A 15608-nucleotide genomic window follows, 5' to 3' on the forward strand; every position below is an offset into this window, starting at 1 on the left:
TATTACTGTACATCTACATTTTCTTCCTAGGTGAGAGGGTAAAAAGGCTAGGTGAATAGTCTTATTTACCAGCACTTTACATGCGTGGATCTGTCAGAGAAAATCAGTTCAGCATGTCAGTAATTTCTGTAATGCTGCCAGGTGTGTGCTGGTGAGTAGGCCACGGCCATATCGGTCATATTTTCTATCTCCAAGGCCCGAGAGTAAGATATTTGGAAACGATCTAGGAATCCAGGTACAGGTAGAAACAAAAATCACCAATGAACTTATTTTTTCCTGACATAAAGTTAATATAGTGTGGTAAAAATTTTAAATGCATCTCTAAAGTATTATTTCTGTGTGCAATATACAGAGAACTGAGCTAAAAATAAGAAAGATAACCTGGCCATTATGTAGCCTTCCTGGCTTCATTAGTCGGTAAAAGCCACTTGTAAACTCTCGGCAGCAGCTGCTTTCTAATGGGAAAGGTAATTTCTCTCCACTTAGCCTGAGGATGGACCCAAGTGTGCTAGGCAGTGGGGAGGAAAGCCACACAGTTCTAGCCTCCAAGGAAGGCAGTTCCAAACAGGGACACCTTGCAGGGACTGTCATCAACACCTGGTTTTGAGATGAATGGTTTCTCCATTCTGTTTCCACAAAATAGGCTACCCGGGTCTGACCCCCACTGGGATAATAGGTCACTTTGCTAAATGACTTCACTAGTAGGCACAGATTATTATTTCTACTCCGCAGAGTAACTTCCTCCAGAGTCAAATCAGAGAATTCAATCCCAATAAGAATACTGCACCGTTTTCTCTAATTAGCGGGAATAACTTACTTCCTGAGACATTTGTGAGTTTCTTAAAATAATAGGAAATAAACTTGTGAGACATTATGATGGTTATCACCAGGGCTCAGTGTAAAGAAGGAAAAGCTAATAAATTAAAGCAATAGATGAAGAGAGAGGCCCTTCATGTTTACCTCAATCGGGGGCTGACTGTCTCTATTAATTGCAGCATGGTGCAAATGAGAACACATGTACGTGTTTGTTCCTCACTTGGGCCTGGTAGTTTCACACAGAGGAAAAATATTCCGACCATCACCAGTAAGTCTAGGCAGTATTGGGACAAACATCTGCTATGAGCCACAAGAGGGCCAGATGGAAAAATAATTCAAGCACACATTGACTTGATGGTGGGGGTAGTGGCATAATTTATACAAAAGTTACAGCAGATTTAGCTGGGAAGGTTTTCGGCTGAAAGATCTCACTAGATGGCGCATAATGCTATTGGTATTTTAACATTTACCCTTCTTTTTAAATTAATTTTGTAAGGGCAAAGGTAAAGAAGTTTTTAATGTTTTCATACCTTCTGCTATTAAAAATTCTCTGGAGTCCAAGTAAAGAGTTTCAATAAAAGAACTTATAAAGCGACCTTTAATCCTGAGATATGTGTAATTCAGTAACAAATATCTGTTTTTCCTTTTCTTTGAAAATATAACTCTGAAATGTGGACTGCAATTTATGCAGGTATTAGGGAAAGTGTAGAAGCAAAGGGATCATGTGGCGTTAATGTGAACACCACCACAAATACTGGGGTACCACGATGCCCTGATACACGGCTAGGTTGAGCGTCAAAAGGCGAGCTCTACTCCCAAGATGGTGCTCCTTACCATTTATCCGAGTCTCAGTAAAGTATGGATTATAGCATCGCCCCTACTTATTCAGTTGCTCAAGTAGGCAGTAAATAGTAGCATTTGGGAGAAAGGGGCCGAGCATGACAGAGAAGTGAAGATTATCATCGTATGATTCCATAAGCAGAGAGAATGAAAAAGCGAGCCAACCCCTGGCACACTTGGACCTCATAGTGCCAGGTGTTTGGAGGACAAACATCTGGATGTGGGATTATATTTTTTTATTCTTCCCCCAGATGTCGGGATATTGTAAATGTTAGGGATAAGAGAAAAATGACTTTGAGCATTTAAAAATGGGACTGGTTAAAAAAAAAGGATTATTAATTGAATGCTGGCATAATGTTTCAAAGAACAAGCTAGGCTGAGAAAAATTGGTCATTCTGTCACTGTACTTCTGTCATAATGGCAAAGGTCTCCAAGTCAGAAGGGAGTCTCAGGACCTTTCTGACACAATCCTCTTACAGTATTTCTTCTTACACACTTAAAATTTCTTTAAAAAATTTTTTTAAATGTTTGATTTATTTATGAGAGAGAGAGAAGAGAGACAGCATGAGCAGGGGAGGGTCAGAGAGAGAGGGAGACACAGAATCTGAAACAGGCTCCAGGCTCTGAGCTGGCAGTCAGCACAGAGCCTGACGCGGGGCTCAAACCCACGAACCGCGAGATCATGACCTGAGCCAAAGTTGGAGGCTTAACCAACTGAGCCACCCAGGCGCCCCACACACTTAAAATTTCTAATCATATAATTCAGTTATGTATTAGGACACAGCCATTAGATTACTTTGCTGATTCCAACTGATTTGGATAATTACTTAACCTATGATAGACAGGTCTTCTAGATTCTACAAGAACCCCCCTCCCCCCGCCTTGTGTTTTTAAACAAAGCAAACATCACACAGTGCTATTGCCTTAATTTGTAATCATGTCTCAGTTCAAGCCCAGTATTCCTGTTTCAGATGCTTGTGTGATGATTTCAGCCAAACACTCTCTCAGTCTCCACTAATCCGTTCTCCACAGAGGAAAATAACATTCACTATTTTATCTTTCTGAAAGTGTACTGATACAACTTTATTTTCCCCCAATGCATATTGCATATATCCCAAATAAGTATTTTCTGTGTTCTTACTGGAGTTTTAAATATTCTTCCCATTTAACTGGATAGAATAGCCCCAGGTTTGGCCACAGCTGGACAAAATACTTGAGGAACTGTCTTTTTGTCACAAACAAGAAGACTAAAAATTCTGAGGACAAACGATATTTATAGGTACTGACAATTCCCTCTTAGCTTAGGGCCCTTCTGTAGTTCACAGTTTAGACGACCATTCTGTAAACTAGAGTGGGTCCGACTCTAAGAGTTAAAAGTCCCAAGATTAAGTGCTGAACCATAGCTTTGCAGGGGAATGGTTTTCATATCGCCTCTGGAAATCCCACAATTTAGATAAAGCAGGGATACCAGGCAGGGTCTGGAAAGCACAGAGCTGTCAAAGCACAGTCTGTTTTCCTGATTCTCAGAGTTTCAGTGTTTTAAGACCAACATTACTCATCTATGACTGAGCCATCTGCCTGGGACGATCTTCTGTGGCTCAGGGATCAGCAGGAACCGGACATGATGGAAAGCTGTGGTGAAGCCAGCCTGCTCCTGCAGAATGAGCCCTGAGGCTTGGAGAGCCAGCGAAGAATTGGACAAGATTGTTCCGTTACATCCAGTTCTGCTGAGGTCATGCAGTCCTGCCTTGTTGAAATTAAACCTTACGCCATATTTAGTCAGCCCTCTGAGAGTTAAAAGTTTAGCATCTCTGTTGTCTTCAGCTGGCTAAGTCTTGGTCAGGCTGTAAGCCCTAACACTCGGTTAAAATGAACAGTGCTAGCTGCGGGCTCATCAACATACACTGTAGATGCCAGTGCCCAAGACCCATCGTCTCTGTTAGTGTGAAAGGAAACGGACCCACCATTCTCAGGGCAATCAGGAAAATAGCTGATGCTCCCCGGCTGCAATGTACAATATTGTTTCTCTCCAAATAAAGTTAAGATGACAGACAATTTCCCCAGCGAGAGCCTGTCTGTCTGCACACAAGCATCTATGCCCACACCACGTGCCAGTAATCATTGCTATATTCCTTTTTTCTTCTTCAACATTTTTATTTCCACTAGATCCACATTTTTTTCTGGCTTGCTTTAATTTTATTCTCCATCAGTTTAATTTAAAACAGACTGACATTTCCTAGGGTAAGAACATTTTAAAGGGGTCACTTTATTGGGCAGATCCAATAAATAAATAATGCCCAAATTACAGGGTACTAAGTTAATGCCCTGTGATTTAGAAAGAAATGGCAAAGCAAGCCTTAGTTTCAATATTCTCCCTTCTCAATGACCATGCATTGACAATCTTTATCCATAATTTGGCTTTAACAGAAGTGGCTCTCAAGGGAGTGGGTTTATCAGTGAAGTTGCCTGGAATTTACGCGTAGCTGCCACCTGGTACTAGTTTGCACGTAGTAACGGTTCCTACCGCCCAGAAGCTTAACGTTAATTACACGATCAGGGTTCCCTCTGCTCTCCCAGCACTCACCTTGGGGATGCTGAGGTGTTCCCAGACAGGAGGATGATCCCTCGAGAGCCTCCTGTGAGTCTAGAGAAGAAGGGCTAGGGCTCAGAGGGGTGGGGGAGGCAGGGGCCGCAGGGGAGGTCAGGTCCAAGGAGAGGTCACCTCTGCCCCGGCTCGCGCTCCGGCTTCTCGCTTCTTTCTCGTGCGCCTCGGCTGCCAACTGCTCCAAGTATTTGTATCTGAAAGTTAAATTCCAAAGGGTTTCCGTAAAAAGAAAGAGGAGCCCGTGGCCGATGCTTGTTTATGGATGAAACACCTGCAGAGTGAGCTGGTTTCCTGATGCACAGAGCACAGCACAGGGCTGGCTGGAGGGCTGGTCTGCCAAAAGCAGCCAGAGAAGCCAAGATGCTAATGATTAAAATCTCCGCATCATTCATAACCAAACAAATTGGGAGAAATGGCAACATCACACAGTCTCCAGATACTGGATCACTGCTGTAGAATCCTATGTTGCTCTTTTAGGAAACATGTGTACAAAGAAGCAAAACAGCAATAATGCCCATTACAAAGCCCCAACAGTGACAGCTGGAAACCACACGCACTCGGAGCTTGCAGCTGTGAAATGGGAGGGCGCCTTGGTGCGGCGGAGAGAGACAGTGCCCCCAAAATACCGAAAGGGGTTGTTGGACGAAGGCCTCTCTGAATTTCTGAACCTGCTTCAATACTAACAGCAATGCGACTGGAATTCACTTTGTTCTCCCAGGGTCGACCATGGAAACTTTTTTATATTCTAAAATATTTCTGAGTAGGACTCAGACATCCAATAGCTTGGACCTGACGTCACATATAGTTTATTCATCAAAGTCAGTTTAAAAGAACAAAGATACATCTGTTTTGCATTTCAGGCAGGCAGAACCCACTAACTGTTTATTAAGACCAGCTACCAATCATATTCCTCATAGTGCGCTTTATAGATCAGACCAAAATAACTTTGAAATATGTGCCTCTTCCAGATGTCTGCTAATTTTACCCACCATTATTTGTTCTGAAGTAAATTTATGAATTCAGCTGTAGCAGGTTTCTATCTCACCAGCCACTACACTTTGAGACAGGTTATTCATGACCCTCACTCAGATCCACTGGGATTCACTGCTTCGGTCCCTCCCAGTGGGCAGGGACCCCCAACCCTAGCCCCCACCACACAGCGCACATGACATTCCTAATCACCCACCTAAGAAAGGCAGAGCACATATATAAAACCTTTAAAAAGGATGCATTTAAAGAGCATGCATTTCTTCATGCAACCCTAATGCGGGCGTGGCTCCCCCACGTCGGGGCCGCCGTCACCCCTTCTCCCTGCCAGTCCTGAGGCAATCTGCCCCGCAGGCCGGGCTCGCACGCGTGTCTCCTTCGGCGAAGCCTGCCTTGACCACCACAGCTGGAAGTGATCTTAGCCTTGCCTCTGAACTCATGTCGGATATGTAGTCCATTCAACTCAGATGGCATTTTACATTTACTGCCTGGCATATTTAGTCATCTTTTCACATGTGTGTGTCTGTTCTCAACAAGCAGATAATAGGATTTCTGAGAACAGAAGATTACCAGCCTTTGTTCTTTCCCTTGGTGCCTTGCATTTGCCGGGTCCAGGGGAGGCAGGCAAGGCACACGGCGAGGAACCTGCAAGGCGTCGCCTTGCTGCAGAGGTCTACCCCGCAGCACCGGGTGCCGAGGGCGGCCGGTACACCTATTTCACTTTCTTGAGGAGGGAGCCTCCTCTCATGGTGTATCTCTGAGAAAAGATGCGTGAGGGATTTGCACACACACACGTCTGGGTGAGGTTTGGAGGGCCTCCCGGTTACGGGGCAAAGGAACTCAGGGCTTTCCTTGCCAGCAATGTCACTTCTCAAAAGGAGGGACAGGTGACAAAAGGTATTTCTCAACTTAATCTGGACCAGCGAGGAAAACCACCTGGCCATGGAATCTTGGATGAAAGTGGCCTTGAGGGCAAGAGTCAGAATCCCAACAGGAGGCATGTTCTAAATGAGCTGGTGGCACACTCAAGGCCAGGAATGCTGTGAGCCCAGGAGCGGGTTGTGAGGCATCCCCATGCTGAATCCGAGCCTTCTGCGGCAGGAGACAGGGACAAGCAAAGAATGGGGTGCAATCAAGGGGACCTGCATAGATCCAAGGCTTCGAGCCAAGAGGACAACCCATTTAGGACCTTCAGTCCTGGCCCTGGCCTCTCCATGGCCCTACCTGTGGCAGTCAGACTGGCAGGTATGTGTGGGCAGCCAGAGGGGTCACCCCACTTTCTGGGGGACTCCAGGGGTTACTCCTCCAGAGTCTGGATACGACTCAAAGGCATCCTCTGCACTTTCCATCTCCTAGATGTCATCCTTGAGGACCCGGAGAAGAGTCAAGGATTTCATATGAATTCTCCTGAGGATGTTTGTCTGATAGACAAAAATGATGGGGGCTTAAGGACTTGCTTGATGGTGTAAAGTTTCTAGAGTTGGACCACACAACAATGTGAATGTACCTAACACTACTGAACTGCACGCTTAAACCTGATCTTCTGTGTATTTTGCCATAGGTATAAAGACTTTTAAATATGGCAGGGACGGGGTGGGAGCACCAAGGTCATGAGTCACTAAATCTTTGTGAAAAAGCGGCACCAGTGTCTACCTGCAATGGGCCGGAGTGGTTAGGGGAGGCCGGCATGCCTGGGAAGAGCCAGGCCACCTGGCACTGAGAGCTTCCAGCTTAGCCACCTCTCCTGACCCATGTCAACTGGCACTTCCTGGGGAGGAAGTTTGCCCTATGTCACAACCTTCCCTTACAGACAGACCTAAGTGCACTTAGGGGCCCAACAGTAACTGCTCCCAGGAGCCCAGCAGCTCATGAAATGAGGGTCCTATGTCCCTGTGGCTTTGCGACAAAACCCCCAACCGAGGGGCTCTCCGGAAGCTTCCTGTGTGCAAAGCACTGGGTTTTCCATTCATAGACCACAGCCTTAAGAAAAGACTTTTCACCTTTCCTACTTTCATCTAAACACTCCCTTTTATCTGACCTCTGCCCATATCTTTTGTTTATTCATTCATCTTCCATTATTTATTGAACATTTGTTGAGTGCCTGTCATGTGCTAAGTGCTACGGTAGGTACTAGAGATTTAATAATAAACAAGAACCACCCCCACCCCCACCCCCAGCCCCTCATGGAGTTCACAGTTCAGTGGGAGAGATAGGCAAACAAACCTCTGGAATGAATTCAGACATCCACCAAGGTGGTAGGCTACAGGGCTGGTATTATAGCTGAGGGAACATTTACAGGCTTGGAACTCGTTCCACAGGGCCCTATAGAAACTCTGCTTGACTTTAGATTAACCTAAAGCTACTTACTGATAACTTTTCCAGCCACTCTTCTACTTGGGAACTCTCCCCTCCGTTAAACCGGAATCTGACTCCTTTGAAGCTCTGTTCTGTCCTCAGACCTGTTAAGCAGTGTTCAGACTCCTCTCTTACTGCTTCATTGATCACTTTCATGCACACTTTCCCAAATCCTAGCCCAGTCTCAAACTTCCCCTTGCACTCTTTCCCACAACACCTGCCTGCCATAGGCATTTCCTATGCCATCCCCCTCAGACTAATCCCTGCCCTGCCTCCACCCCGACATACCCTCAGCCTGAATCTCATTCCTGATCATTCCCTTAAAAAATCATTTGCGAATGTCACTTAATCATGATGATATAAAGCCTTCTAAGATTTAAAAAAAAAAAAAAAAAAAGCAGCACCTCAACAGAATCTTACTCCAGTCCTGACCACTGTCAATAAAATAGTTTGCTTCAAATAGTGGAATGAGATATTATGAAATAAATCAAAATAAAGTCAAATGTGTCTGGATGGCCATCACACTTCAGAATAGAAAAACTACACTCATCTTGTTACACCGGATGATACAAACCCTAAAACCATCTGCTGTGAGTCTGGCCATTTTTATCTGAGTCACTGCATTCAGGGTAAGAGACACGGGACCCAACAAACACACCTGGGCTACCTTGAAAAGTTCTTAGATGGCGTCCTCTTCCTCTTTCCACCACTGATCTCCAGTTTCCCCGTCCATTTCTGAATCTATTATAGTTGGAAATTGTATCTTTTCCTGGTCTACCAGGAACCCAACAACTTTCCAAATAGGGATAAAAATTTATAGCCCTCTCTCCCATCTTCACCAGGTAATTCAAGAGGCAAACTAACCAAGAAAAGTGGCTGGTGCGAACGAAAGGGAAATTCTTGGCTGCTTCTACAATCCTCCATGTAAACAGAGATGGGACCCACGAGAGGCCCCGGAGAGCCCACTCCTGCACCAGCGAAGAAGGCCCGGGCAGATGGGTGACACAGGGCAAGGACTGAGGTCAGAGCAAGAGGTGACAGGAGAGGAGTGGCAAACACCTCGCTCTCTGCACAGGTCTTCCAGGCCTAAGTGATGCTGTGCTTTGGTAAAAAGAGCAGTGATTGCTCTCCAGAAAGAGGTAGACTTCAGGGGTTTGGGAAATTTTTGAGGTCTGGACCTTGATATCTTCTCAGAAGCTTTAAAGCCTTGCTTGTGCAGACATAACATGACAAAGTGTCAAAAGTTAAAAAAAAAAATGCAGAAGCTGGAGGGTAAGCTAAAAACTAAAATAAGATTTGGTTTCTTTAAGCCTGGGGCATGAAGCCGACAGCATTTTCAGTCAAAGTCTATGCTCCCCAATGTCAAAAACAGCTATTAATTAGAGAAATAGAAGTTTCTTGTTTCTTTCACTGTAAACTTGCTGGCCACAACTGGCTATTATGGTGGCAATAATCTAATAAAACACTGGAATTAAAGCAATGTCATCATTTTGTTTATAAGGCTGACCTAAGCATCTAATGTTTTAATTGAACACAGACAGACTGCAGTTTTCCCTGTCCTCAGACTGCCTTTAACTATCTAGCTGGAGGTGTCTAAGAAAATTCAGCAAAGTTCCACTTATTGGCACAGTTCACATTGTGAGGTTCCCAACTGGTTCTAGTAGGAAATCGTCCTTTCCATTGCTCCATGTAGTACCGCCATCTGGTGGTAGAGGGAATAACTGCAGGCTGCAGTGCTACAGGGTAAAAACTTGCCTTTTGCTGGTTTACTTCCAAAAACAGTTTCTTTTGCTGATCTAAGTTTATCAGACACTGAATATAATCACTTTGTATATTTCAGTGGGATTCAAATCATTATTGCCATTATTTGAAAAACAAAAAACAAAATAGTTTACAGCTTAAGTATTTTAAATAAAGCTGTTGGTTCCTTTGCTCATTTATTAGATACATCCTTCCTAAGTGCCTACTATGTGCCAAGCACTGCAGAGGGCACTGGGACAACAAGGAAAATGAGACATGGTTCCTGCCATCCAGGAACTGAGAATAGTTCAGGAGGGAGACAAAGTAAGTCAGGCATCTCCTGTGAGAGCCTCAGGAATGTTTGGCACCTCAGCCAATGCCTGGTATAGTTTGTGTGTTCAAATATTTGTTAAAGGAATGCATGACCTAGAAACACACAGTAGGGACACGCAATCCAGACTCAGTAGTGGCCATGTAGGGTATTTAAAATATATACCATATGTCAGTAAGCTAAAGTGATGTCCTCATTTGGTGAAGAATGTGGAGGAACGGACATACATTTCACACCACAATGACACTAATTAATCAATCTGTACTTCTATGGAAAATTCAGATAACTAGGGCACTCTGTTCCACAAAATACTAGTTACCCAAAGCCTTCGGTGACTAAAGTGGAGCTATTTATTTTGATTAACAGTTTCCTTAGCATGCTTGGTTAAGGGTGCAAAGTCAAGTGCCGTTTGGTTACAATGGGAAAGAAAAAATATACAAACCTTTCTTCTCTTGCTTGTCTTTGCTCCTCTCTTTTGTCTAAATACTCTCGGCTAGTAGAAATATGCAGAAGAAACAAAATAGGGAAGGAAAAGAACAGCATTAGATGCTCATGAAATTGCCAAAAAGTTATTAGCAGTGCTTCATGAAAGACTACTGCCTCAGAAATGGAAAGTGGTTGTGCTTGATTAAATATATATATATATATATACACACACACACACATATATAAATAAATATATATAAATATATATATATAAAGGCTACATTTTCAAAGAACTAAATACAATGGATTTCTTATAGAATCACAGGAATGAAAACATGGGAAATCCTACAAGTTAAAGAAAGACAAATTTAGGTATGCNAGGCTACCCTTTCAAAGAACTAAATACAATGGATTTCTTATAGAATCACAGGAATGAAAACATGGGAAATCCTACAAGTTAAAGAAAGACAAATTTAGGTATGCAAATGAGAGAGGAGAAAAAGAGTTTTTTAAAAGGTGAAACAATACATAAATAAAGTACAGCAGTTACAAGCAAACAATAGCTTTCAGAGATGATTAGCGTCCAATCAAGTTCTGGTAGCGCCACAATTTTCATCTCAAGAATTAAAGGCGTCTTGGCCATTTTGCGTTACGCTCTGCAGTTAGGACATTCATGCCACAGTGCAGGATTCGTCCTCTCCATCCCTATGCAGAGATCATGGGAAGCTCTTGCTTGTACATTCTCTTGTCTGCACTCATGAGATGCCCAACTCTGTCCACTTTCCATGTTTGTTGTTCTGCTCCTGCTGATGAGATTCCAGCTTGAATCTAAGTTTAAGACTTAAGATCAGCCACTTCTCAGTGGGCCACTTATTTTCCTGAAAAATTATGACTTCGTGGTTTTCTAAACTGGACCTCACAATGTAGCTTAAGTATTCTACCCCTCCATGCACTGGTAACAGGATATCAAGGGACAGTCGGTCAGAGCAACTAAAACAGACTAGGAGAGGGAGAAAACGAAAGAAAGACCCAGTTTTGTTATCATTTATGAGGTCCCATCCTCATCACCTTCCACATTAGAAATAATATGTCCCATAACCCAGGAATCTTAAGATCATATTCAACAAAAATAAGAACAGATAAGGATGCTTTGCAAGGGTAAAAAACACAAGAGGTATGAATAAGTTAAATCAATAAGTGGCTGAAGAAAGGTCAGGCATTTGGGCAATCTCAGGGACTACTTTATAAAGCTTTTACTATTTCTTTTTCTGAATTTCTCTTGATTCATATCCTCAGACTTTCAGGGTAGAACTACAGTCATCATAATTAATAGTTGTATGTGGTCTGTCCTGATGATCAACACTCCTTCTTGGACAGGGTTATTTGTGCCAGGATCTCTTACATGTGTCTTACATGGTGAGTAAGACCCACTTGGGACAAAAAGCAAATAGTGGATAGTTATAAACATGGTCTCTGTCTAGACACACATGCATATGAATATACAGCTTAATATGTGTTACAATGAGCTCTTGTCCTATTCTTCTGGGACTTCAATGCTATGAACGCAAGGTACTTTGTTACTGTTCTATAGGTCCCTGATACACTACATTTTTTCCAATGTTTTGCTTCATTTTTTAGACTGGATAACTTCTATTGTTCTATCTTCAAGTTTACCGACTCCTCTCTCATCTCCATTCTGCCATTGATTCCATCCAATGAATTTTTTTATTTTGATTACTGTATGTTTCAGTTCTATATGAGTTTCCACTTGGTTCTTCTTTATAGCTTCTATTTCCTTTACAGAGACTTATTTTTTCATTTGTTTCAAAAGCATTTGCCATTACCTCTTAGAACCTGTTTATAGTAGCTCTTTTACAGTCTTTGTCTGATAACAACATCTATGTCCTTTTGCAGTTAGCGTATTTTGATTTTCTTTTCCCTTTAAGATCCTTGTGGGTTTTTGTGTGACATGTTACACTGGATTGCTTCCAGAACATTTTAAATATTTTGAAATGAGACTCTTGGTCTTACTTGAATTCTATGAAGAGTCTTGTTTTCTTTTAGCAGGCAATCAACTAGGTTAGATCCAGCCTGCAAGTTCTGACACTGGCTCTGATATTAGCTCAGCTTTCAAACATTTTTAATGTTACTTAAATTGAGCCCTGTATGCACCACCCAGTGGCCAGTCCAGGACCTGAGTAGTGGTCCACTCTGTATTCTGTTCTCGAAGTCTGTGGTGTGCTATGTAGGTTCTGAGCCACATGTGCACAAACAGCCGATGAGCCCAGAAGTGCTCTCTTGATTTCTCTATACTTTGTGACTTTCCTATAATTTCCAGCTTCCTTGGGTCACGACTCTTGGTCCTGTAGCCAGAAAGCTTGGGCTTTATTCTCCATGCTCTGTTGCATACTTTGAGTAACTCCATCTGCACCCAGGGCAGCACAGTGGGACGCAGAGAGAACGAGGGTCATCTGCCTAGTGCTCTTGGAGCCACAGTCCCCTGGTCAGAGGAAGGGTCCCTTCCCTCAGAGTTTTGGCCACCTGCCTGAACACTGCCGCCATCACTGTGCTTTGGTAACAATATAGCTTAGAGACTGGGGTAGGGAAGAAGGGAAAAGATATGAAAATACAGGACAGTTCTCCAGTCTCAGACTCTTAGGAACTTCATTTGCTGCTCCTCAGTCCAGAGAGAAAGAGAGACCTTCTCTTAGAGCTCTTTTGGTTCACACTTGGTATGTGCTTTTGGGTTTGGGGGTACCTCTGAGCACACACCAGGTGATGTAGTAGAAAAAAAGGGTAAGCTCTGGCTGGCTTGGAACTCTGAATGCTAGCCTCTGTCCCCAGTTCATTGGCTCCCCTTTACAGTTCAGAGTCTTCAGAGCTCCACGTGTCTGTCTGTCCATGGTTGCTGATTGCACTCAGTGGCGCGGAAGAAGAGATGGGAGGGAGTGTACTGACTCCATCTTCCCCTGAGCTGACACCGTTTCAGTAGGTTTTCAGCCCAAATCCTTTTATGTGCAAACTAACCTCTGAATCTTCCATGTGTTTCAGTCAGATTTGCCACTGCTATTTGGTGGCAAACTATGCAAACTCTCAGAAAGCCCTCATCAGGAAGGATCTCACCTATTCCAGTGGTTCTACAAACTGGTGTTTCCAGAAGCAACAACTTGTAGAGTTACCTCATGAGAAATGGTGCATACAGGTCTGGCATTTCCACATATAACTTGATAAAAGTCTGACCGTTCAGGGTATGTTATGCAATCCCAGAGGAGGAATGATGTTAAGTTTACTTCACGCCAGCCACTAACCCAGCCTTACAAAGCCAAGATTAGCATTTCACTCATGGACTTGGGATATTTGTTGCCACGTAACAGTGGGTTATAGTTAAGGTAACTTTGCAACTCTGCTTATATTTTGACCATTTTTACAATTATACTTACTTTCCTGGGTTCTGGAAAAGCATAACAGAACCTGTAAATCCTCACTGACGATGCTTTTACATTCTTTGTGAGTTTAAATGGGACTCATTGAAAGAGGATACTGTTTGCCAAAGAAACCAAACTGAGGAAACTGGAAGTGAAGATGGGGTGAGAAAGGAAAACAGGAAAGAACACAGAAGGTCTAGGAGCCATGACTAGGAAGGTGACAAAGGCAGAGATGAGGAGAGGATGCAAGAAAAGGAAGAGTAGACGGAACGAAATGTGTAAGGAGAGACTCAGCAAGTGTTTTGCGTTCCGTGGAGCACTGCACAGCACAAAGCTGGCAGGGAGGGGGAGAAATGGAAGGAGGTCGACCAGGAGGTTGGGGAGAACAGGTGTACAGGCTGGAGGAGAGACGGAGTGACATTGAACTCAGCTGGGGCAGACAGGCCGAGACAGGAACACAGCCTGGGAGCTGGATGGAGACCAAAGAGATCAGTGGGATAATGGGATGAGAGTAACTGGCAGAATGGCTTTCTCCTCCATAGGAGGAGACAGTATTGTTTTAAAAAATATACTGAAGACTGCAACAGGGAGCAAGGAGCAAAGCAGAAAGTGGGAAATGCATTTTCTTTTGGCATCCAATGGAATATGAATAAAACATGAGTAGCTTTAGGGGGAAATGACAAATTAAGTTAAGACAATTAGGCTCTCTGTCTTCAGGAAGGTCTGGATAAGACCATTTTAGATAATGGAGAACCCCAAAATACACAAGCTCCTAATTGTATTTGGCTGGCTTTCTGTGCTTCCTGCCATATGGTTAGAGGGAGAAGGCCATAACAAGCCAGAGCTAGTCCATTTCAGGAATGTCTTACAGTTCCTTAAAAACAGAGACAGAATCTAAAGCAAACATATTACTCCTGAACCCTTCACACAAGTCTTCATCATACAGAGCATGAAGGCATGTGCTTCCATTTTCCATTCATTATTTATAGAACCTTAAAACTCCTCTTACTTGAATTTGTTCCTTTCTTCCCGTTCTATTCTCTGCAGCCTTTCTTCTCTCTCTTGCCGCCGCCTCTCTCTCTCTGCTGCCAGTGACTCTTGATGCTGCCTAAAGGATGATGTGAGAAGACCACTCAGTGAAGACCTAAAGATACAGAGTTAATGTTTTAGTGCCTTGGCCTGCCATTAAAAATACCCAAGTAGGAACCAGCCAGACTTCAGTTTAAAGTGAGGGCCCAGTGCGCTGGTACCTAGGTATTGCTGGAGGTGGGGGAGGAAGGATTACTGAGTGTCTCAGGATCTTCCTCTGTAAATGGAGGTAAGTAGCCTGCTTCATGTGTCAGGAGGATAAGGAGGAACGAATGTGCATACAATACTAAGCACCATGCCTGGCACATAAGCAGACATCAAATAATGGGTGCTGTTATTACTGAAAAGAATCCCATAATATGCATAACCTATAAATACAGATTCATCCTCTCTCCCACTCCCTTTCTTTTTCTCTCTCTCTAGAGAGATACACACACTTTTTTTTAAAAGGTTAATTTTTTTTCTTGTTAGTTAACAAATTGTGTAATAATGACTTCAGGAGTAGAATTTAGTGATTCATCATTTACATACAACACCCAGTGCTCATCCCAACAAGTGCCTTCCTTAATTCCCATCACCCATTGAGTCCATCCCCTGACCCACCGCCCCTCCAGCCACCCTCAGTTTGTTCTCTGTATTGAAGTGTCTCTTATGACCTCCCTCTCTGTTTTTATCTTATGTTTGCTCCCCTTCTCCTATGTTCATGTTTTCTTCACTTCCTCATATGAGTGAAATCATAGATTTGTCTTTTTCTGACTTATTTTGCTTAGCATAATACACTCTAGTTCCATCCACGTTATTGCAAGTGACAAGATTTCATTCTTTTTGATCACTCAGTAATAGTCCATTATATATGTAATGGCTGTCATTTAGAAGTGGCAGAAATAGAGGGAAGAAGCCGCCGTTGCTGATAGCGATGAGAAGGGAGTAACCAAATCCTGTATTCTAGACTCTCTAGGGAGCTACTCCATCAGCCCTGGATACCTGAGCATGG

General features: G+C 43.3%; 1 protein-coding gene across 1 annotated transcript in view; it reads right to left on the bottom strand.

The window, feature by feature from the left end:
• The window catches only part of FHOD3 (formin homology 2 domain containing 3), a 403414-nt gene that overhangs the window by 80098 nt on the left and 307708 nt on the right, over window positions 1–15608 (bottom strand). The window contains 3 exon segments of the mRNA XM_077753850.1: window positions 4241–4455; window positions 10117–10167; window positions 14535–14669. Coding sequence (XP_077609976.1) covers window positions 4241–4455; window positions 10117–10167; window positions 14535–14669 — 401 coding nt within the window.

The sequence above is a fragment of the Crocuta crocuta genome, unplaced genomic scaffold, assembly GCF_008692635.1.
Source record: "Crocuta crocuta isolate KB4526 unplaced genomic scaffold, BGI_CrCroc_1.0 scaffold231, whole genome shotgun sequence".
In the NCBI taxonomy this organism is placed as follows: domain Eukaryota; kingdom Metazoa; phylum Chordata; class Mammalia; order Carnivora; family Hyaenidae; genus Crocuta; species Crocuta crocuta.